The 25,561-nt window shown below is 43.0% G+C and overlaps 1 protein-coding gene across 1 annotated transcript; it reads left to right on the top strand.

The window, feature by feature from the left end:
* Nucleotides 1-324: 324 nt before the first annotated feature.
* Nucleotides 325-24,297, top strand: LOC117378073 (interleukin-17 receptor D-like). The gene is made up of 11 exons (XM_055224740.1): nucleotides 325-363; nucleotides 883-1,034; nucleotides 6,898-6,963; nucleotides 7,363-7,417; nucleotides 14,250-14,360; nucleotides 15,238-15,422; nucleotides 15,968-16,083; nucleotides 19,124-19,420; nucleotides 21,202-21,651; nucleotides 22,384-22,685; nucleotides 23,230-24,297. Exons 2-11 carry the CDS (start codon nucleotides 1,017-1,019, stop codon nucleotides 23,328-23,330), a joined length of 1,701 nt encoding a protein of 566 aa, XP_055080715.1. The 5' UTR covers nucleotides 325-363; nucleotides 883-1,016; the 3' UTR covers nucleotides 23,331-24,297.
* The last annotated feature ends 1,264 nt before the right edge of the window (nucleotides 24,298-25,561 follow it).

Here is a 25,561-nt window from a genome sequence, read left to right as displayed (position 1 = left end):
AATTTTCTCCACAAACAACAAAAAGCCCTGTCTTATTATAGTTTAGATCTGTACAAACATGTTTCGAAATGTGATTCTTGTGTTAGTTTGTCAATTCATATTTCTGTCTTGACCTGTTTAGAATTGGAATTTATGGTTAAATACAAGATTCAAAGTCACATCAATCACAATGCTCATCAGAAAAATCGCAATTCAATATTTTTCATAAATCGTTCTGCCATGCAGTGAATCTCGTGACCTTTGGAAATCAAGCATATATAAAACTGTATTATCCATTGTATTACTTGATATGAATGCAGTATTGTCTTGTATTTTCAGCCTGTGAGGTGCTGTTGGGAGCTGAGAGCCTCGTGTGTAAACCCTGTGAGTTTGAGTCAAATTTTTTTCAACCTGTTCCCCACTATTTTTGCTAAATTTAAATGTAGGGGTGGAAAGTATCACTAATACTCATATTTCTTTAACTGATTTTTAAACTTGTACTTTATAATTACTTACTAGATTTACATAATTATAACAGCACTGCATCACCTTCTCTGATTGGCCAGAACTCAGAAAATATGCAGATTACAGTAAAAAAAAAAACTGAATTCCACTTTCAAGTTTTGCATAAAAGTGTGATCTAAAATGCTTCTAAAATTGTTTTTAAAAAAGAAAAAAAGGAAAAGTAACTAGTACTCTGAGTAGTATTTTTCTTGTGTACTTTTTATACAATTTTGACAGCAGTACTCGCACTTGTAATTGAGTACATTATTAGCCAAGTAACTGTACATTTACTTGAGTACAAATTTTCAGTAATCTTTCCACCAATGTTTAAAAGTTATTTTCTGAAATGTACAACAACTTTACCCCCTTCTCTTGTATTTTCCCTCCTCACTTTCTTAGTCTGGAAGCCCAAGTCCTTGAATGTGTCTCAGTTTGGCTCTAACCTCCATGTGACCTTTGATCCCGCCCCCTCGACCTTTCATCTCAGTGTGTACTACTTTTACTATAAACTGAGACAGGACGGACCCTTCAAGATGCAGCGCTGCAAACCAGTAAGAGCATTATGGCTGTTTCATCAGTTTATTTTTTAAGTGCACTATGTAACTTTTCTGCTTGTCTCCATGGAGATGTGTTTTGCTTGTAAGGTTCTATGGGAGTATTTTTCTTCCATTAATTTAATGACAGTGTCATGAGGCACGTATTATCTGCCTCTCTTGTGTCTCCCTGTGTGTTCTCCCCCTCCCGCACCTGCCTGAGTCCGGAGCGGGGCGGAGTTGCTGGCTCCTCCCGCGCGCACCTGGAGCGCATCAGCGCAATCACCTCCACCTGCTGCGGAGCTTAAGATGGACGAGCTTCAGACACTCGGTGCCAGACCGTCTGCGTGTCAACGTATATGCCTCAGTCTAGCTTTGTATTGGTGTTGCCTGTCTGCCCGTTACTTGCCGGATTTCTGCTACCTTCCAGATTCATGCTCTCGCTCGTCCCTGCTCCTGCCTCCGCGCTCCAGCCCCGGTACAGTCCTCCTCACTGCCTTCCTCCTGCCCCGCCTTGGTCTCCGGCTTGCTTCCCGTCTCCGGCCCTGTCTCCCGCTCTCTGGACTATCCCTGCTGGATCTTCCCTGGCCCTGCTCCTGGTCCCGTCGTGCTCCGGCCCTGGCTGTCTTCGTGCCCGCTCTGGACATCTCTGCCTGGCGTGCTCTGGTCTCACCCTGAACCTGTCCTCGTCTCGGTCCTGGTTTCCCATCCCTGCTCGACACCACTCCCGTCTGGTTCGCCTCCCGCTCCCCGCTCCCTGTGCGTGTGTTACATGAACTATTAAGACTGAACCTTTCACTAACTGTAAATAAAACACTGTAAACCTGTCCCGAGTCCTGCACGTCTTTGGTCCGCTACACCCACAGTTACAACAGAACGGTCTGGCCAAACATGGACCAAGCAGACTCGGGACCGGATCCGGCGCTGCGCCACGCCTTTTCCCACGAAAAGGCCCACGAAATGATTATTGGGCAGCACGACCAGTCCCTCCGGAATCTTTTGGACTATAACCAGACCCTCACTCAACAAGTGTCCCAGCTGACCGGTCAAGTCGCGGCTCTGCTCGCCGCCTCGCCTCCGACCCCGCCTCCCGCTGCTACCAAGCGGATGCGGCTGCCCCCCTGTTAAGTCTCGCCCAGGGGCGCCGGTCCGTAGCGGATTACTCCATAGAGTTTTGGACGCTAGCAGTAGAGGTTGACTGGACGGACAGTGCGCTGCGGGCTGCTTTTTTAAAGGGACTTAACGAACATTTAAAGGATGAGTTGGTTTCCCGAGATGAGCCCCCGGATTTACAGTCTCTCATTTCGTTGGCCCACCAGATTGATAACCGGCTGCAGATGCGACGGAGGGAGAGACGCCGGTCGCCGGCCCCGCGAGAGACACGTGTTTCCCCACTGCCTCCGGAGGAGCCGATGCAGCTGAGCCGATGCAGCTAGGCCGGACCAGCGTGGCCGCTGAGGAACGTAGCCAACGTCGCCGCCTGGCAGGGGAGTGTCTCTACTGTGGTGAGCGGGGACATTTCATTGCTGGTTGCCCGGTTCGGCCAAAAGGGGGAGCCCGCCAGTAGCACTGGGAGTACTGGTGGGTCAGTCTCACATCCCAGAAAGGAACAATAGACTTTTGTTGAACGCTACCCTGTGTCTTCACGCGGATACTTTACCTGTTGTAGCCCTCGTCGATTCTGGGTCCGAGGAGAATTTTATTGACAAACAGCTTGCGGAGCAGTGTGGAATTAAACTGGAGGTCCTCGAACATCCCCTCGATGCTCGGGCACTAGATGGATGCTTCCTCGCCCGCGTGACTCAGGTCACCGAGCCTATAACACTCGTCTTATCTGGGAATCACCGCGAGGTTCCTCGCTTCCACGTCCTGTCCACTCCCTCATCGCCGTTGGTCCTGGGTTACCCTTGGTTGCAGATGCACAATCCTGTTTTTGACTGGGTCCGGAGAAAAGTATCAGGCTGGAGCCCCACTTGCCACGCCCAGTGTCTGCAGTCAGCCCTGTCACCTGGAGGGAGGGCCAACTCTACTTCCAGTCCCGCCTCGGACGTCCCAAATCTCTCAGCTGTTCCGGTGGAGTACCATGACCTCCAGGAGGTGTTTAGTAAAAGTAGGGCACTCTCGTTGCCCCCACACCGGCCTTATGACTGTTCTATTGATCTCCTGCCAGGTGCCCCCTTACCGTCTAGTCACCTATATAATTTGTCCAAACCTGAACGCAAAACTATGGAAGAATATATCCGGAATTCACTGGCCGCTGGTATCATCCGCCCATCCTCCTCCCCAGTTGGTGCAGGATTCTTTTTTGTAACTAAAAAGGACAAGACACTACGTCCTTGCATAGACTATAGGGGGCTTAAGAACATCAGTAAAAAACAAATACCCACTTCCTCTCTTGGACTCCGCATTCACACCCCTCCACGGAGCAACCATCTTTTCCAAGCTCGACCTATGGAATGCGATTCACCTGGTGCGCATAAGAGAGGGGGATGAGTGGAAGACTGCTTTTAAGACCCCTCTCGGCCACTTCGAATATCTAGTCATGCCCTTCGGCCTAACTAACGCCCCTGCTTTATTCCAGGCCTTCATTAATGACGTGCTCCGGGACTTTTTTAACCGGTTTGTTTTTGTATACCTTGATGATATTTAAATCTTTTTTAAATCTCCGCAGGAACACCAGCATCATGTCCGCCAGGTCCTCCAACGCCTACTGGAAAATAAACTGTACATTAAGGCTGAGAAATGCGAATTCCATTCTGAGGAGGTTAGTTTTTTGGGGTTCATCGTGGGGCGAGGCCAGGTGAAAGTGGACCCTGAGAAGATCCAGGCTGTCGCTAATTGGCCTATTCCCGCCAACCGCAAGCAACTACAATGGTTCATCGGCTTTGCCAATTTCTATAGACGGTTCATCCGCGACTTCAGCCGAGTCGTCTCCCCCCTAACTAAATTGACCTCACCCGCATTACCATTCACCTGGTCCCCTGAAGCCCAATCCGCCTTTGATAAGCTCAAGCACCTGTTTACCTCCGCTCCCATCCTTCACTAGCCTGACCCGTTGCGTCAATTTATTGTCAAGGTAGATGCGTCGGACACTGGGGTGGGGGCCGTACTGTCTCAAAGGTTTGACCCCCACAACCGTCTCTTTCCCTGCGCCTTTTTTTCACATCGCTTGACCCCAGTGGAGGCCAATTATGATGTAGGTGATCGGGAGCTCCTCGCGGTGAAGCTGGCACTGGAGGAGTGGCGTCACTGGCTCGAAGGGGCGGAGCTTCCATTTTTAGTCTGGACAGAACCTCGCCTACATCCAATCCACTAAACGTTTAAACTCCCGCCAGGCCCGTTGGTCTCTCTTCTTTAGCCGATTCAATTTCACCCTCACTTATTGCCCCGGGTCCCGGAACGTTAAGCCCGATGCTCTCTCTCGGCAGTTTTCCCAAGAAGAGAAGTCCGCCGCCTCCGAATCCATCCTTCCATCCGCCTGTGTCGTGGCGGCGGTTCATTGGGAGGTCGAGGACGTGGTCCAGGCGGCCCAAGCCAATGACCCCGACCCAGGTAATGGCCCACCTGGCAAATTATTCGTATCTAACCCTGTCCGTCCCCAGGTTCTCGAGTGGGCCCACTGCTGTCGGACTCTCTCCCTACTTAAGCAGCATTTCTGGTGGCCCACCATGGACCGAGACACCCGAGACTATACGGCCACATGCCAGGTATGTGCTCGGGCGAAAGCATCCCACTCACCTCCTTCGGTACTTCTGCTTCCCCTTCCAGTTCCTAAGCGGCCTTGGTCCCACATGGCAGTAGACTTCGTCACCGCCTTCCCGCGTCCCAGGGCAACTCAGTAATCCTCACGGTACTGGACCGCTTCTCGAAGGCCGCCCACTTCATTGCCCTACCCAAGCTCCCCACTGCTAAGGAGACCGCGGACCAGCTCACCGCCCACGTCTTTCGCCTTCATGGGATCCCAACGGACATCGTCTCGGACCGGGGGACCCAGTTCACCTCACAGGTGTGGCGGGCTTTTTGTGAGGGTCTGGGGGCCACGGTAAGCCTCACCTCTGGGTTCCAACCCCAATCTAATGGGCAAACTGAAGGGCGAACCAAGACCTTGAGTCAGCCCTCCGGTGCGTAGTGTCTACCAACCCTATGACCTGGACCTCCTTCCTCCCCTGGGACGAGTACGCCCATAACTCATTGGTGAGTTCGTTCACTGATGTCTCCCCATTCCAGGCCTCCCTCGGGTACCAGCCTCCACTATTTCTGTCGGAGGAGAAGGATCTGGAGGTTCCCTCTGTCCAGCACCACCTTCAGCGCTGCCGCAGGGTGTGGACGAAGACGAGGGCCACTCTCCTTCAGGCAGGCAGACGCATCAAGGCGGCAGCGGATCAGCGCCGCGTCCCAGCACCCGCATACCAACCCGGCCAAATGGTGTGGCTATTGTCCAAGACCATCCCCCTGAAAACTGATTCCCGCAAGCTGTCCCCCCGTTTTCTTGGTCCGTTCAAGATCACTAAGGTCATCAACCCGTCCAGTTGTCACTGCCCCCGTCTCTCCGTATCCACCCGACCTTCCACGTCTCTCAGGTCAAGCCCGTCCATACCAGTGACCTGTGCCCTCCGGCCGATCCCCCACCGCCTGTCCGGGTCATGGACGGTCACCCAGCCTTCACCGTCCGCCGCCTCATCGACGTCCGTCGTCGCGGAAGGGGCCTCCAATATCTGGTGGACTGGGAGGGGTACGGTCTGGAGGAGCGCTCATGGGTGCCAAGGGCACGTATCTTGGAAGCCCGACTTGGTGAGAGAATTGCACCGCGCCCATCCTGACAAGCCGGAGGGTCCACCAGGAGGTGGCCCTTAGGGAGGGGGTACTGTCATGAGGCACGTATTATCTGCCTCTCTTGTGTCTCCCTGTGTGTTCTCCCCCTCCCGCACCTGCCTGAGTCCGGAGCGGAGTTGCTGGCTCCTCCTGCGCGCACCTGGAGCACATCAGCGCAATCACCTCCACCTGCTGCGGAGCTTAAGATGGATGAGCTTCAGACACTCGGTGACCAGACCGTCTACGTGTCAACGTATATGCCTCAGTCTAGCTTTGTATTGGTGTTGCCTGTCCGCCCGTTACTTACCGGATTTCTGCTACCTTCCAGATTCCTGCTCTCGCTCGTCCCTGCTCCTGCCTCCGCGCTCCAGCCCCGTTACAGTCCTCCTCACTGCCTTCCTCCTGCCCCGCCTTGGTCTCCGGCTTGCTTCCCGTCTCCGGCCCTGTCTCCCGCTCTCTGGACTATCCCTGCTGGATCTTCCCTGGCCTGCTCCTGGTCCCGTCGTGCTCCGGCCCTGGCTGTCTTCGTGCCCGCTCTGGACATCTCTGCCTGGCGTGCTCTGGTATCACCCTGAACCTGTCCTCGTCTCGGTCCTGGTTTCACGTCCCTGCTCGGCACCACTCCCGTCTGGTTCGCCTCCCGCTCCCCGCTCCTTGTGTGTGTTACATGAACTATTAAGACTGAACCTTTCACTAACTGTAAATAAAACACTGTAAACCTGTCCCGAGTCCTGCACATCTTTGGTACGCTACACCACACGTTACGACATACAGATGCTTTTATTGCTACAATATGAATTCTCGCTGTGAGAATGTAATTTGGCATTGAGTGAGTTGTGTGACTTAAAGTTGCACTCCACTGAGAATGGAACTTGGCTTCACCTGCTTGTCCCTATGGAAATAGATAAGTTTAAAGTCATTTTGTGGAATAATTCCAGGTAAAGCAATAACATTTCTCTCGAGATAAGCAGGTTGCAGAACCTTTACCAGAAAAGTTACGCAGTGCACTTTTAAGTCATAAATCTCACTGACTCTTGTATATAATTTTTGAAAACATTTTTGTTGTCAGGATCTGAACCAGCCCAGAACCACCTGTATCCTCTATGACGTCACTCCTGGAACCTACAGCATCGAGGTACAATTCTCCCAGGCAACTCTACCAGAAAATTTTGTGCCACGATTATCATGGGCAAAATAATTGTAATTAATGACAATATCACAATATTTATCTATTGAATTGATTAAAATTTCTCACAGTTTAAAGTGTTATGGATATTAATTATTATCTGTTCATTATAGTTAAAAACTATTAGTAAAGAATTGTGCTTGTTGTTGTTTTGACTTATAACAATCTAAAGGGTAACATCAATCTGGTTTATTGTGCCAGTTATCTTTGTGGCCGATTATCACAACATAAAATGTATTGATGTATGATTATTTGTCTCATTCTAACCTCTACAGAGTGAACTGGGTTTAAAATAATATTCTGTTATTTTTATTTGCTTTAATTCATGTTCCTGGTTTTGTTTTTCAGCTCAGAGACGACAGCAATGTGACAAGGAGACAGACACAATTCCATGTCAGTCAAGGTAATTAAAAAATATGGTACTTCAGAGATGAGACCAACTGAAACATTAAATCTCCTCTATCTTTGTAAAACACCCAAAGCCTGGACATTTCACACTGTATTTTCCTCTTTTTTTTATTCATAATTTTTATTGCATTTTAACATTTTATTTAGCCCTCCCACCCCTCCTCCCTGGTTACCGGGTAAACACAGGAGCAGATGCACATACATCTCAATGTATATGTTTATGCATGTGTGTGTGTGTGTGTGTATATATATATATATATAAGTACCAAGTATGGTAACCATAATAAGTGATGCTACTAATGAAAATCAATATTACGGGCATAAAAGTTGACCAGAAAACAAAACACACCGAGTATGCAAAAAAGGATAGAATAAATAAATAAATAAGAAAATAAAATAAAACTAACAATAGAAAAAAATTTTAAGAAAATAATAATTGATTTGCATCCTTCCTTTGGTTCTCTGATGGTCACCATCTGCCCCCTCTCCAACATACAATCATCAATAATATTACCTGAAAGCAGGTCACATTCCAGCTCAATGCTATTTATGACTCTACTACCATTATAAACTTCTGTTCTAGTAGTTAATGATATATAGTTAATGATATATATTTTTATATATATATATATATATATATATATATATATATTATATATATATATATATATATATATATATATATATATATATAAAATAAGATAATAATTAATTATTATCAGTTTATAAAATGTATATATAATAATAATTGTTATGGTCTTCACATACATAACTTTAATATTACATTGATTTCTAGTCTGGAGTTTGACCTGTGGTAAACATTTGAAAGGTCAGCGGTCAATAAGGCACCCCTATAAATCATTGTATAGGTCTGTCCTATGTTTTAATGCATACGTTTGATACTCTAAATGAGAGATATCAAGTAGAAGCTGTCTAAATATTCCAAATGTAGGAGGATTTTCTGTATTCCAATTTAATAGAATACATTTTTTTGATAAGTATGATATGATACCCAGTTGTTTCTGTAGTATTGGATTCATTTCTATATCATATTCTACGCCAAACAGACTCCTAATAGGGGGATATCTTAAGGGATTTTTTAGCAATTTTAACAGTAAAGTCGTGTATTAAATTCCAGAACTCTCTTAAATGATTACACTCCCAAAACATGTGAAAATAAGAACCTGTATGAGATTTACATCTGTTACATTTAGGAGACAGGCTAGAATACATTTTACTCATCCTGAGTGGGGTCAGATATACTTTATTCAAAAATGTATAGTTTTGTTTTAATATTCTGTTGCTTGACATCTTCAGAAAGACACCATTAGTAATTTTACTCCACTGCTCGTCAACACCCAGATCTTTTGCCATATATATCTTAGAGAAGGAAGAGCTGACTCCTCTTGTTAGCTAGAAATGTATAGACCCTAGGTCCCTTCAAAGATTTGAAATTTAATAGCATATTCTCTAACTCTGAAACCTCCATTGCCAAACGTTTTGATTAATCAACGTAGTAATACAATGACACATTTGTAAAAACTTATAAAAATCATGCTTTAGTATTCCAAATTCTTCAGTTAAATCATAAACGTTTTTAAGAGTGTTATTTTAAATAACTGATGAACTGCATTAATCCAGATTTTCTCCAGTTTGCCAGCAACGATTTTCCAATCGAGCTTGGGAGGTCAGAGATTGAGGATAGTGGGGCTAACGTTGATATAAATGTTGAGAGTCCACAGTGTTTTTTAACGTCTTGCCAAGCACACAAAATGTCATACACAACATAAATTCTCCCTATAGGAGATAGCATTTTAATATTATTAATAAATGGTAATGACGCCAATGAAACAGGAGAGCAAAGTTCTCTCTCGATGAATGTCCAGTGGGGAGCACTTTGAGTATCAAGCCAGCCTAACATAGCTTTTACTTGACATGACCAGTAATACAGTTGGAAGTCTGGAAGCTCCAATCCCCTTTTATCTTTGGATTTGGATAGTGTTTTGTAAGCAATTCTAGGTGTACCTTTTTTCCAGATAAATTGAGTTATATGTTTATTCAGCGATTTAAAGAATGGTTTATCAATATACCGTAAATTTCGGATTATAAGCCGCTACTTTTTTTCCACGCTTTGAACCCTGCGGCTTTTACAGCAGTGCGGCTTATATATGGAATTTTACTGGATAACGGCCCCTGGGGGGCGCTCTCTAGCTGTAAACATAAAAGTGAGGACAGACGTGGGGAAAGATTCTGCTCTGAAGAATTCACTAGTTTTGATTTTGAACGATCATTTTGCGCATCATGAAATGGATATGATGCAGTTTTTAAGATAAAGAAACAGAAAGGAAACAGAGCAGGGGTCGGCCTTTAACACGCAAAGAGCCATTTGGACCCACTTTCCACGTAAAATAAAACACTGGGAGCCGCAAATACTTTTTGACATCTAAAATGAAGATAACACTGTATAATAACAATAATGTAACGGAATAATGTAGGTTTTACTTTCACGGACAAGCCTTCTACACGTGGCAGATAAATATGGCAAAAACAACTTAAGTGCATTAAAAAAATACAACTCACCAAACCGCTGCATCATGCATCGCGCTGATTATGTGATTATGTCTACTCTACTCCGCAGTTTCTTTAAAAAAACAACAACAAAAAAACTCGTAGCGTATCGTTTAATCCCAGGTGCTTATTCTCCATGTGCCAAAGCAGTTTTGAAGGTTTCATTGCCTTATTTGCTTTTCCCGTATGTTACGCAGAGCGGACTCTGTGCGTGAGAGTCACCTGTAGCGACAAACCCAGATTTTAAGTAGGCATTGTCTGTTAAATTTATCTTTCTTTTTCTTGGAGGTCGTAGTCTCCTCTTCTGGCTCCTCAGTTGTCCTTTTCCCCTTTGTTAAAAGCTCTCCAAAGACTTTTGTTTGGCTCATTTTCACTCGCTTGTGGCTCTACTTTTGTGCGTCGCGTCTGATGTGTTATACGTGATACGTCACCGCGGAGACAAGAGCAGATAATAAACTTATCACTACATCAAATAGATTTCTGTGGCGATTTCCAGCAGGATTTTCATGATACATCTACGGACGAGCTTATTAGTGTGTCATTAGGGACGGGCCAAAGTTGCTCCTGACCCCTGTGCGCACAACGTCTGAAAATCAGGGCTCTTTACGCAGGACTGTGAGCTGTGTCAGTGTCAGTTCCCAAGCCACGCAGAGCCGCAGTATAAGGCTGAAAGAGGCGCATACGGCTCCGGAGCCGCGAGTTGCCGACCCCTGAAATAGAGCCACTGCACGTAAGCTCGACATCAATGAATCCAACTTGGTCAATGTAAAAAGACGACAAAAGTTTTCAGAGGAAATAAAAGCAGATTTTCCGTGTTGGTGCAGCTTTATTTTCTAAACCTGCAGATGTGTTCATCCCGTGTTGTTGTCGTGTTGGTGCCAATTTTCAGGCACAGTTTAAAAAAAAGCGTGTCGGTGCAGCGTCTTTCTGTGTAAATATCTCATGTTACAATATGAAAACCTGCGGCTTTTATTCAGGTGCGGCTTATATATGTACAAAATTGATTTTCTCTTCAAATTTAGCTGGTGCGGCTTATATCAAGGTGCGCTCTGTAGTCCGAAATTTACGGTAGCATGGTAATGATTGATACAGGTACTGTATATAAAATGAGGTAATATATTCATCTTAATTACATCAATCCTACCAAGGAGTGAAATGGGAAGGAGTAGTGGCATGTAGTTTGTCTCAAAGAGTTCCTTTAGATTAGATGTTATATTTACCCCTAAGTATTTAAAGCCGTATGTGTCCAGGAAAAAGGGACAATTCTTTAAGTTGCCTTGTTAGATTTGTATTAAGAAGTAAAGCATGTGTTTTTTATGTTAACCCTGTAGCCTGACACAGCTCCAAAATTCTCAATAGCTTCTATTATTAACGGATAATTATGAATGGATTTTTGAGGTTCTGTAGCATATAGAACAATGTCGTCTGCGTATAATGAAATCTTATTTTCCACCTTTCAAACTGTGATTCTGGGAATCTCATTGTTATATCTTATCGACTCTGCGAAGGGTTCAATTGCCAGGTTAAACAAAATGGGAGACAAAGGGCATCCTTGGCGGCAACCCCTGGTCAGACCAAAACAGTCTGTGAGAGTTCCATTAATAGAGATTCTAGCTTTTGGCTCACTATATAATGATTTAATCCAGTTAATGCAATTATCCCCAAGGTTACATTTTTTTAATACTTGTAAAAGGTAGGACCATTCGACCCTATGAAACGCCTTTTCTGCATCTAAAGATAAAATTAATGCTTGTTTTTTTGATAGGGTTGAGTGGTCAATAATGTTTAGAAGTCTCCTGATATTGTCAGATGCATATGTAGCTTTAGTAAAACCTGATTGATCAGAGTTGATAAGTTTTTTAAATCTTTTTTGTAATCTTCCTGCAATAATTTTGAAATAATTTTAAACTCAACTGGTAATAAGGAGATTGGGCGGTAGGATGAGTACTCAGAAGAGTCTTTACCTTCTTTGTGAATAAGGGATAGAATTGCTGTGTCCATTGATCGGGAGAGTATACCTTTTTCACAGAAGTTATGGAGCATAGGCATGAACAGAGGGACTAATTCGGGACAGAAAGTTTTATAGAATTCAATTGTATATCCGTCTTTGCCTGGTGACTTTCCAGAAGGCAATAACAAAATGGCTTCCAGGACTTCATCTGCTGTAAATGGAGAATCTAATTGTTTTTTATCTTGGTCAGATAGAGTAGGGAGAGATATTTTTTCCAGATAATTAGTTATCTCAGTTTCTGGTGGATTTTCTGTTGAACATAATTGCATATAAAAGTTTTGAAAGTTATGTTTGATTGACTCAATGACATATTTGAGCTTTCCCTTGGAAGATCGTATGCATTTAATCATGCAATCACCTTGTTCTTTTTTCAGTTGGTATGCCAATAATCTGGTTGGTTTATTTCCAAATTCATAGTGTCTTTTTCGAGTGAAGAGTAGCATCTTCTTGATTTGTTCTGTTTGTATCTGATTGAGTTTGGTTTTTATTTAATTTCCTCATATTTTCTGGTGTTGGCGATTGTTTGTGATTATGCTCTGCAACTTGTAATTTTCCTGCAGCTCTTCTGCTTTTCTATTTGCTTCTTTTTTCCCTGCTGATGTATAGGAAATTAGATGATCTCTAATGACGGCTTTCGCTGCATCCCATATTGTGGCAGGGCTCACGGATGTGTCAACATTTTCTTTAGTATATTGTTGGATCCATTTCCTAATGTTGTCACAAGTTTCTGCACAGCTAAAAAATGAAAAATTAAATTTACAAAATTTATTTTGAGATCTGTGATTTGATAATGTAAGAGAAAGGTATAGAAATTAGAATTGGTCCAATTGTGCATGAAGTTACTGATGAGAGAAGGTTATAAGGTAAAAAGAAATAATCCAGTCTAGAGTAGCTATTGTGTCTTGCTGAATAAAAGTAATAAGTATAATCTTTTATTGTGGGGTTAAAGTGCCTCCACACATCAGTGAGGTCTGTCTTTTTGGTTGCCTCCTCTAAAGCTTGTAATGTTTTTGGATTGCCCAAGCCTGATGAGCTTCTGTCCAAATTGTTATCCATACAGCAGTTGAAGTCCCCACCAATAAGCCCTAATTTGTTGTTGTATTGACAATACAATGTTATAATTTCTATCATAAATTGTGGTCTATCTTCATTTTGGGCATAGATATTTAAAATAGTAATTCCATTTCCTGAAACTGTTCCTTTAATTATAATATATCTGCCCCCTGGGTCGTCCTGTTGTGATTTAAGTAAGAAGGGTGTATTTTTATTAATTAGAATAGCAACTCCCCATTTATTTTGGTTATAACTTGAATAATATACTTGTCCAACCCAATCTCTATGGAGTGCTTTGTGTTCCCCACTGGACAAATGAGTTTCCTGTTGTAATGCAATATCAACCTTTTGTTTTTTTCAAAAATGCCATGACTCGTTTACATTTAGTAGGGTGCCTTAGACCTCTGACATTAAACGTGACCACTTTTAATGCACTTGCCATATGATCTGTTAGTCACACAAGTAAGTAACATAGAGAAAATGAATTGTAAAACGCAAACTGAATATTTAATCCAATGCTCACCCGATGCCCCCTCCCCCCTCCCAAACCCACTTCATCTGTTACTCCCATACGTCCCTCCCCTTCCCGTTCATCCCCGCTCGTCTCCCCCTTACCTCCCTGCCACCCTTATGTCTAATCTCTACTTGATTAGACATCCCCCACCTACCTAATAGTGTCCCAGTCAAGTATGACTCCATAAGTGTTTCCTAGTTCACCACACACCTTTAAATACATCTACAGATAACAGATCCACTTGATACGAGCGGACTGTGAGCGTGGTCTCATTAAATTATCACAGTATTTTCCTCTGTGACCCTTGTATCTCTAAGGGTGGCCTTTGCGCTCCATATAAAACTCTGTTGACTTGTAGATTTGAGTCTGCAGGGTTTAGATATAATCAGGGCTAAAAAACTGAAACAGATGAGCTGCAGCAATTAATCAGGGTAGTAATGAATCGTTATTTGGAAAATACAGTAATCTTTTTTTTTTACACAAACACTGCAATATTATTAAATCAAAATACCCAAAACAAGTGATCTTCGTTAATAATACACTTCACTTACTAGGAAATATTTCCAAATAAGCTTAATTATGAAATAATGTGTACAACCAGAGACCTGCTAATCACACGTACTACAGTTTGAAAGCCAGTGGTGTGATATCTGTGATCCTAAATGTGTCTTTATTTTTCAGTCCACTCTCCGTGGGCCGGTCCAATCAGAGCCATGGCCATTACCGTCCCTCTGGTCATCCTCTCCGCCTTTGCCACCCTCTTCACTGTCATGTGCCGCAAGAAACAACAAGGTCTGAGTCTAATACATGCTCTTTGTTTATGAATTGAAATGGATTTAAAAGCAACAATTTGAATTTACACAAAAGCTGAAAAAAGTCTCTCAGAGCACCAATTACACTGATGTATATTTGGTTATCCTCTGTGTTTTCACAGAGGACATTCTAATTATACGAAAATATGAGCTTGTGAATTGGACATTATTCAATTGCTTTTAGTCATAATGAATTGAACAAAAAAAACAAAACACCAAAACAAGTTAATTCATATGAGACTGTAATTATGCTTTGTGGAAACACTAAAGGGGTATTTTTCTTTTCTTTTTCTTTTTTTTTTTAGCTCTTTCTACCATGTTATACTATTGTTCCCTCATGAAAAACATGCCGGAAGTGGTTTTAGATGTCATCCATACATGTTTGAGTATTTTAGTGATCTCGCCTGAGCCCTATTTGAACTCTCCTTGCCTTAAACTGTAAAATTATGTCCAGTGCTCCACCCACAAGCCTGTCATCCATGCTCCCACATAATAATTCTCTATAAATATACAAAAGCATGATACAAAACTGTACAGTACAACTTGATAAACCTGATGCAATGTGCTGTAGTTTCACTAGTGGGATGCACTCTGATTGTGTTGTGATAATACCTGATAGAAGTAAATTACCCCCTCTTTAAACTTGTGAATGCTGCATAACAACCAGATAAAAGGTCAAACTTATCTAAATTATTTCTCAATTATCCAGTGGAAATTAAAACATTAAGGGACATTCATGTGCAGTTTCTCATAAGACATGGAAATGCAATTTAACTTTAAAACTAGCAGCTTTTTTGCCGTGTTTGCTTTGTATGCTTTGAGATAAGAAAATTATCCCCTTTCTATCTTCCTTGCAGAAAACATCTACAGTCACCTGGATGAGGAGAGCAGTGAATCCTCCAATCAGAGCGCAGCATTGATCTCAGAGCGTCCTTGGCCCCGCCCCAAGGTGTTCCTGTGTTACTCAAACAGGGACTGTCCTAAACACAACAGTGTGGTGCAGGCCTTCGCTTACTTCCTGCAAGACTTCTGTGGATGTGAGGTACAGCGCTGAAAATCAACAAGAAATATTTATTTAAAAGCATTATGTAACTTTTCTGTTAGAAGTTATGTCACCTTCCCATCTCCATGTAGATATTAATGTTGCTTGGTCTGGAATATTCTACAGTATTGCATTAAAGCTATCTCTTTTGGTTTTTCATCATGTAAAGGTATTTTTTTTCTTTCCTAAAAAAAAGCAAAACAAAACAGCTCTCAGTTTACCTAGTGACACCACCATGGAGATACATAAGATTAAAGCCATACTGTGGAGCATTCCCGGAAACAATAACATCTTCATGCAGACGAGCAGAAAAGCTATATAGTGCACCTTTAACTACCAGTATTTTTAATGGAAGAGAAGGGAACAGATAGGAGGCTTTTGATGTCAGATGTGTACTAATTAAAATGACTTGGGCTGTTCAAATTAGGCCATACATAAAAATAGGCCTCTCCCAAACAGCAACACCATTGGTGTTGAGTTTGTAGAAACATTTGAACATGCATTGTTTTATCGTACTGTCCCTAAACACCTCATGTTGTGTTCAGGTTGTGTTGGACCTGTGGGAGCATTTGGATATGTGCAGAGAGGGACAGATGTCGTGGTTGAGTCGACAGTTGGATGAAGCAGATTTCATCATGACAATCTGCTCCAAAGGACTTCGGTGAGACTCAGAATTAAACTATCCATCCATCCATCCATCCATCCATTTTCTTCCGCTTATCCGGGGCCGGGTCGCGGGGGCAGCAGTCTAAGCAGGGACTCCCAGACTTCCCTCACCCCGGACACGTCCTCCAGCTCCTCCGGTGGGACCCCAAGGCGTTCCCAGGCCAGCCGAGAGACATAGTCCCTCCAGCGTGTCCTGGGTCTTCCCCGGGGCCTCCTCCTGGTGGGACATGCCCAGAACACCTCCCTAGGGAGGCGTCCAGGAAGCATCCTGAGCAGATGCCCGAGCCACCTCAACTGGTTCCTCTCAACGTGTAGGAGCAGCGGCTCTACTCTGAGCTCCTCCTGTGTGACCGAGCTCCTCACCTTATCCCTAAGGGTGCGCCCACTCTGCGGAGGAAACCCATTTCAGCCGCTTGTATCCGCGACCTTGTCCTTTCGGTCATTACTCAGAGCTCATGACCATAGGTGAGGGTAGGAACGTAGATTGACCGGTAAATCGAGAGCTTTGCCTTTGGGCTCAGCTCCTTCTTCACCACAACGGACCGATACAGCGACCGCATCACTGCAGACGCTGCATCGATCCGCCTGTCAATCTCACGCTCCATCCTTCCCTCACTCGTGAACAAGACCCCGAGATACTTGAACTCCTCCACTTGGGGCAGAGACTCACCACCCACCCGGAGAGGGCAAGCCACCTTTTTCCGGTCGAGAACCATGGCCTCGGATTTGGAGGAGCTGATTCTCATCCCAGCCGCTTCACACTTGGCTGCAAACCGCCCCAGTGCCTGCTGCAGGTCCTGGCTCGAAGAAGCCATCAGGACAACATCATCTGCAAACAGCAGAGATGAAATCCTGTGGTTCCCAAACCAGACCCCCTCCGGCCCCTGGCTGCACCTAGAAATTCTGTCCATAAATATAATGAACAGAACCGGTGACAAAGGGCAGCCCTGGCGGAGTCCAACATGCACCGGGAACAGGTCTGACTTACTGCCGGCAATGCGAACACAGCTCCTGCTCCGGTCATACAGGGACCGGACAGCCCTTAGCAAAGAGCCCCGGACCCCATACTCCCAGAGCACCCCCCCAAAGGACACCAGGAGGGACACGGTCGAATGCCTTCTCCAGATCCACAAAACACATGTGGACTGGTTGGGCATACTCCCATGAGCCCTCGAGGATCTGATGGAGAGTATAGAGCTGGTCCAGTGTTCCACGACCAGGTCGACTATCGGTCGGATTCTCCTCTCCAGTACCCTGGAATAGACCTTACCGGGAAGGCTGAGGAGTGTGATTCCCCTGTAATTGGAACACACCCTCCGGTCCCCCTTCTTATACAGAGGGACCACCACCCCGGTCTGCCATTCCACAGGTACTGTCCCCGACCGCCACGCGATGTTGCAGAGACGTGTCAGCCAAGACAGCCCCACAACATCCAGAGACTTGAGGTACTCAGGACGGATCTCGTCCACCCCCGGAGCCTTGCCACCGAGGAGCTTGCCAACCACCTCAGTGACTTCAGCCAGGGTGATGGACGAGTCCGCCTTTGGGTCCCCAGTTTCTGCTTCCTCCTTGGAAGACGTGACAGTGGGATTGAGGAGATCCTCAAAGTATTCCTTCCACCGCCCGACAACATCCCCAGTCGAGGTCAGCAGCTCTCCACCCGCACTGTAAACAGTGTTGGTGAAGCACTGCTTCCCCCTCCTGAGGTGTCGGACGGTTTGCCAGAATCTCTTTGAGGCCGTCCGATAGTCCTCCTCCATGGCCTCCCCGAACTCCTCCCAACCCCAAAATTTTGCCTCTGTGACTGCCCGAGCCGCGGCACGCTTGGCCCGCCGGTACTCATCAGCTGCCTCAGGAGTCCCATGAGCCAACAATGCTCGATAGGACTCCTTCAGCTGGACGGCATCCCTTACTTCCGGTGTCCACCACCGGGTTCGGGGATTGCCGCCACGACAAGCACCACAGACCTTACGACCACAGCTACGAGCAGCCGCATCGACAATAGAGGTGGAGAACATGGCCCACTCGGAGTCCATGTCTCCAACCTCCCCCGGGATCAGGGAGAAGCTCTCCCGGAGGTGGGAGTTGAAGATCCCCCTGACAGAGGGCTCCGCCAGACGTTCCCAGCAGACCCTCACAATGCGCTTGGGCCTGCCAGGTCTGTCCGGCTTCCTCCTCCGCCAGCGGATCCAACTCACCACCAGGTGGTGATCAGTTGACAGCTCAGCCCCTCTCTTCACCCGAGTGTCCAAGACATGCGGTCAGAGGTCAGATGACACAACAACAAAGTCGATCATCGACCTCCGACCTAGAGTGTCCTGGTGCCACGTGCACCGATGGACACCCTTGTGCTCGAACATGGTGTTCGTTATGGACAAACTGTGACTAGCACAGAAGTCCAATAACAAAACACCGCTCGGGTTCAGATCAGGGAGGGCCGTTCCTCCCAATCACGCCCCTCCAAGTGTCACTGTCGTTACCCACATGGGCGTTGAAGTCCCCCAGGAGACCAACGGAGTCCCCGGTTGGTGCACTGTCTAGTACCCCTCCCAGGGACTCCAAGAAAGCCGGGTACTCCGCACTGCTGCTTGGCCCGTAGGCCGACACAACAGTGAGAGACCTGTCCCTGACCCGTCTGACATTCCATGTCCCCAGAGCTAGTCGACATGGGTGAATTTAAATAAGTCTGCTGCATACTATCTGTTCCTAATTTGTAAGCATTTTATTGTCTGATAATCAGCAAATGCACATTAGCATAATAAGATGTTAGTTTTACCGTGATTTAAAAACTCCTCTCTAGTCTTTAAGTACTCTAGTTAATGTTTTGATCTAAAAAAACAAATATAAATAAGTATTATGACAGGTTTGCAGTACATGAAAACTCACAGCAGGTGTCAGTATTTTTAAATTTCAGTTTGTTGATTCAGGAGGATTCAGAGTGGCAACAATACTTTATAATGTATAACAGGAAAGTAATGTAATCTAATTGGCTATTTTTGTCAATTTAATTGATCTATTTCCAAATGTTGAGACAGTTATTTTGTTGAGAGGAAGAGTCGCCGTGGAAAAACTCCAATTGGACGCCGTGGCAACAGCAGCTCCTCCCCCAAAGACAGTGGGCCACTCAGCAGCAGTGAACGTGGCACCTCCAAGGACAGCGGACCAATCGGCAGCAGCAGTGGGGGTGACTTGTTCCTGGTTACTGTAGCGATGATCTCAGAGCAGCTGCGATTGGCCAAACAGAGTGAGAAAGAGCTGAGCCGCTTCATGGCTGTTTATTTTGATTACTCCACAGAGAATGACATCCCTACAGCGCTCACCCTGGCCCCAAGGTGAGTTTGATCTACTATTAAGACACTGTTTAATTCAAATGGTACTAATTTAGAAGAGGTTTTACAATTCTTTATAACAGGGCCATAACTGCATCCAAATAACATACTGTGATATCCACATCAAATTACTTAATTGCATATTAATCTATGTATGTTGTATCTGTCCCTATTCAAATAAACAATACATAAATAATTATTATTAATTACTGGTTGGGAACAGCTAAAATGAATATTGTTACATTTTATTTAAAAGTCCTTTATTATGCAAATTGCCTATTGTGAGGTTTAGGACATGTTTGAATGTTGTTACCTCCTCAAAAACATACCTGGAATTGTTTTGTTTCATTCACACATGTTTGAGTAATCCTTTATTATTAGTTTGTCAACATCGCCAAAGGTCAAAATACCCTGTTCACCTTGTGATGTCATGACGATTAAGCTTTCAAATTAACAGCTAGCTTTTACCTTTTGTTCAGCAGTGATAGGCAATTCCAGGGCTGAAATTATCCAAATGATTTTAATGGTGTATGGAGTTTAAAAACACAGTGGAGCACCTGTAGTACCACATGATACCACACGGTGCAACAGAGTGTTTTCTGTTTGAGAGAAGAACAGCCAAAATATGCATAGTTTGTGTATTAACAGGCCTGTCTACAGAAATTTAGGGGTCTGGGGCAAGAAGCCTCCTCCTCAAATATAAATTAATAGAAGGGTCCAGTTCTGGGGCCCAGAACAGCAGACACCTTTGTCCCCCCCTCGTTGACTCACCTGTGTGTTAAACATGTGTCATCGAAATGAAACAAAACCAGGTATCTTTTTGATGACGAAACAATGTTATAACATAGATCAGATTAAAAATGAATGGGTCTCGTCAGTAATAGAAATCCTCAGGTTAATCATTTGGGAATTTACCTTTAGGACATTTTATGTACTGAAGTGTAATCAATAGGGAAACCTGGAAACCATCAATACCAAAATTATTTTTAATTCTGGTCTTTGTTGGCTCTTAAACATGCAGTTGGAGTGACTCACAATAAGTGAGGATTTATGGACTTAAAGCTGGACCTATGGAACTTTTTAAGGAAAAAATAAATAAATAAATAAATAAAATGAAAGCATGTTTTTTTTTTCCATTTAGGTTATTATTGCACTAAAAATGAAATGTAAAACATGCATCTTTACTGTGAGTGCTTGTGTCTCCACAAACCTGACTCTTCTTTGGCCTGGGGGAGGGCCTCTTGCTTGTTTCCATGGAAATGTTTTTCTTTTGGCTATAATATTCTACTATATGGCAAAACTTATCCATCTCCATGGAGAATGTTCGGAGGTATGGTTTTACCTTTCTGTTTCCATGGATTCATGCATGTGAGATGTCACCTCCAGAAAGTTACACACTGTAAATTTAAAAACTAAACAGGAGATTTGTGTATTCAAATAGATGGCTATTTGGGGAAAATTGAAACTGAGTGCTTCCTGAGTTTGCATCAGATTGAGTAAATGCTCATAATTACGTGCCTTTTACTATTATAATTGAGTAGCAAAATAATTGTTAGGGGGAGCGCTAGTGTAGTACTTTGAGAAGCTTTTCAAATTAAGTCGTACAAAGACAGTATTATTATTACAAAAACTTAGGACTCATTATTAGTATAAGCTGAAGGTTTTTCTGCTCTAAAGAATATGTATTTTTATTTATTTATTTATTTATTTGACATAACACACAATAGAAGATTGGATTATTGCGCAAATATCATATTTTCAAACATATTTTTTTCTTTTTTCAGGCTGAAGTTGATGGACCAGTTGCCACAGCTCTTTTCTCGTCTGCACTCGTCGCACTCCTCCCTGTGGGATGGAGCACCCCCTAACATCTCACGGAGGAACTACTTCAGGAGCAAATCTGGTCGCTCTCTGTATGTCTCCATCTGTAACATGCACCAGTTCATCTCGCAGAACCCCGACTGGTTCGACCAACAACTGCATTCGCAAACAGGAAGTTCCGCCCCCAGCTCACTTCCTGTATCCTGCGAGGCCACACCCACATCAGCCCCACAGTCCAGTTTAGTCCTGAATGAAGTTGCAGTGAAAACTCTAGACTCAGCACCAAAGAGGAACCTGGTCTTGTTGGCGCCAGGATCCGGCCCGGGCTCAGTGACAAGTCTAAGTCCGAGTTATAGTCCTGGTTATGATCCGGGTCCACGTTGCTCTCAGTCCTTGCCTAGAGCCTCCTCCAGGTAAAACTCCAGTAAACTCAAAACATGTCCATACCTTTAGACCAGTGGTTCAAACTTTACACACAAAGTGTCACCTAAGAAAATATTTAGCATTCTGTGTACCACCAGATCTATAACAGGATTAAACTAGGGCTAAAGCCAGGTCTGAAACGGGACCAATTATAGTAATTATTGAAGACTACTACTGAAGAGGAGTCTGCATACCACCAGAACAAGTTTGCATACCACAGTTTTTAGACTATTGAGTATGTTGTCTATAATAAAGAACTATTTAAGACACAGTGAAAATTGCTGATTAAAAATGTATCAGACTTGAACCTCAACCAAGCCATTTACAGGTACATCTTTGCACATTCCTGATTGCTACAGTGTTGTCTTATAATTGTCTTGGAGAGTGACAAAAATGACAGTTGCAAGGGCTATTGAGTGATGAAAATCCATTGCAATAAACAAGTTCTCAAAAGAGACCCGTAAACAGAAAGTTGAGTATGTGGGTTACATGATATAGACCCTAGTATTGCATGTTTGAATGTCCCTGAATCAGAAAAAAATTCCATATTAATATTAGCGATGTGCCAAAGAGTGAATGAGGACTACGTAAGCAAGTTAGATACATTTAAAAAACTCTTCCTTCCGTGGTTTGAAAATTGGGTTACATTATGCAGCTCTAATTGTGGTATTTTGTTGCTTTCTTTTGGTCTCACAAACTTATCACTGTTTTATGTTGTGCAGGTGCAGCTCCAGTGTACCTGCCACCTCCTCCTCTGCTGTGTCCTCTGTAATTGTCCCATATGTGAAGACTCCACCAGCTGTGGACCAGCTGAGACCGGTTCAGGACCAAGACTCGGGCCCTGTCCAGGGTCTAGACCAGGGACCAGACCCTTCCCCCCCTGAACCTCCCCCACGGGATTCTGGAATATATGACTCCTCTATGCCATCATCTGAGCTTTCCATACCACTCATGGATGGGCTGTCACATGACCATGTAGACTCCTCCTCATTGGCTGACAGCGAGTCATCTTCCTCTGGACTTGGTACGAAATGCTACTTTTGAGATTAGGGCAGCAAGATTAATTGAATCAAAATCACAATTTGTGATTTGCTAATTGCGTCCATTCAGATTTCAAAGGCTGCAATTTTTGAAGTACCATAAATTCATCCACAAACAACAAAATGCCCTGTCCATGTACAAACATGTTCTGAAATACAATTCTTGTATTTTATTATTTATTTATGTATTTGAACAATGCAATAGTTACAAAACTACTAGTACTACTTTGTCAGTTCACATTTTAGTCTTTTTGACATGTGTAAAATGTGAACTTTGAACAGAACCCTATTATTAAACATTATGTATATGTATATATATATATATATATATATATATATATATATATATATATATATATATATATATATATATATATATATATATATATATATATGTGTGTGTGTGTGTGTGTGTGCATGAATATATACATACATACATATGTAAGTAATGTTAATTGTATCATAAGCATGTTTTAAATGCATTTTTTAAATGTAATTTCTAACAAAGCACCATGTCTCTCTGTTCAGGGGATGAGGAGCCGCCCACTGTTTCCTCTCTCCACTGCAGTGCCACCACTGTTTGTAAGGCAGAACTGCACCGACAGGACACCCCAGTGATGTCACTGTGAACAACCAATGAGAGCAAAGGACTCTAGTAACGTCATCAGACAGACTTTTTATGAATGGAAAAAAGGGAGTTACGGAACATTTGTAACCACTTATTTGAAGGACTCAATTGGACCATTTTGAGCCTTTTCTTGTTTTGACTTATTTTAACATAAATATTTACTGTTAATAAGATTACATGGCACTTTGACGCAGAAATACAGGAAGCCACACAACACAAATTGTTCAATCCTTACCGTTTCTCCAATCATATTGCAGCAGTTTGATCACATGGTACATGATAGACAGGCTTTATGCCTTATTTCTACTTGTATTTAGAGCTCAAAAGCTTAATGCAATAACTCAGTTTTATTTTACATTTTTATTCTGAAACTGCATTCGTTTTTACTCTTTATTTTTCAAATGTCTAATGGAAAAATGGAAGTTTTACTTCAGTACTTTATGAAGATGTGAGTCTGGTCACTGGTGAGTCTCGCTGAGTTCAAATGTGCATGATTGACAGGTGGATTAGTCAATCAGGGGCGTGCATGGTTCGACTGTATTAAAACAAAAATGAAAAAGGAAAAAAATATCAGAAGAGACTGAAAAACAGCATGGATTTCTGTCAACAGAGATGCAATTTGCTTGGGCATTTTTTATTTAAAAGTGTGTCTTTTTTATATATACCTTTTTAACAGTAAATGAAAAACTTTATTTCTGTGGAGAATCGGTTACATTTTACAAATCCTCTATAAAACCTGTACTTGTTTAACTATTTCACAATTCATCAAAGGGATGTTTTTTGTGTTAGGACTTTTATTCTGAAGGGAAAAGTCAGCATTTCCTGTTTGTACAGATTTTATTTTGGAAATGTCTGATGTTTTTAAATGTTTTTATTGCTGTTTATTAATAATAATTTCCATATTGTTCTACATTTTATAGAGTTGTACTGTTTTATAGTACTGTCCTGTAGGAATAAATCATTTAATATGATCTGTTATTATTTGATTGATTGAGTTTTTATAAAGGCAATATCAAAATGCCGGCAATGGTATTCAACAGTGACTGAGGACCTGTTTAATTTAACCCACAAGGGGGCAGTAAAGATCCTCCAAGTTTAGACCCAGGTGGTGATGTAATTGCAGGGCAAAAGATACAAAACTTTGAAACTTGCAATTAAAACAGATTTGTAGGCACATTGTTGCAGTTGTACCTCAAGTACTATAAACCTGAACAGATTCTCTCTGAACTGACTCTTCAATGGCTGTAATGGTCTATAATCAGTTTAGACAGGTAGTAATGCTTTGGTTCAGTCAGCTCTGGTGTAGTCCTTGTCCTGTTTTTTTAGAGAAGACAGCAGTTTGAAGAACATTTTATAAATTCTTCTGTACTTTATTTTGGTTTAAAAGGAGGGGTTTATTTGTTTAGGAGCAGAAGCTGAAAGATTTGAATGCATTTTTACAGTCATCATAAATCCATAGGCGTCTCCACTCCGATGATTCAGATAATGTTGTTTTTTTCATATAAAACATGTTGTTAAAGTTGATAAGAAGCTTAAACTGTCAGAGGCTTGTGTCTGGGAGAGATTTACAGCCGTGAAACTGGTTCAACAAAGTCAGTGAAGCAGAGACGAAAGGATTTAGGCTTAAAACAGCACAAAACGGACAGAAAAAGGGCCCTTCACAATAAAAGCACAGGATATAAAAGAGACTGAACAGAAATGAAAATGGTAGCACTCATTAAACAGACAGAACTGAGAGATGGAAAAATTTTACATTTTATTTTTAATTAATTGAAAAATAATTTAATTGATAAATTAATTAATTAAACATATATTATTAATCCCTCTACATTTTGATATACCTTTCCATGTACATTTGAAGTTTCCTGCATTTATCTGAATTCAGTCTGCACTTAAATATATATATATATATATATATATATATATATATATATATATATATATATATATATATATATATATATATATATATATATATATATATATATATATATATATATATATATATATATATATATATATATATATATATATATATCCATCCATCCATCCATCCATTTTCTTCTGCTTATCCAGGGCAGGGTCGCGGGGGCAGCAGTCTAAGCAGGGACTCCCAGACTTCCCTCACCCCAGACACGTCCTCCAGCTCCTCCGGTAGGATCCCAAGGCGTTCCCAGGCCAGTCGAGAGACATAGTCCCTCCAGCGTGTCCTGGGTCTTTCCCAGGGCCTCC

This window comes from Periophthalmus magnuspinnatus, chromosome 10, assembly GCF_009829125.3.
Source record: "Periophthalmus magnuspinnatus isolate fPerMag1 chromosome 10, fPerMag1.2.pri, whole genome shotgun sequence".
NCBI classification, from domain to species: Eukaryota; Metazoa; Chordata; class Actinopteri; order Gobiiformes; family Gobiidae; genus Periophthalmus; species Periophthalmus magnuspinnatus.
This window is presented reverse-complemented; position numbering and strand designations above follow the sequence as displayed.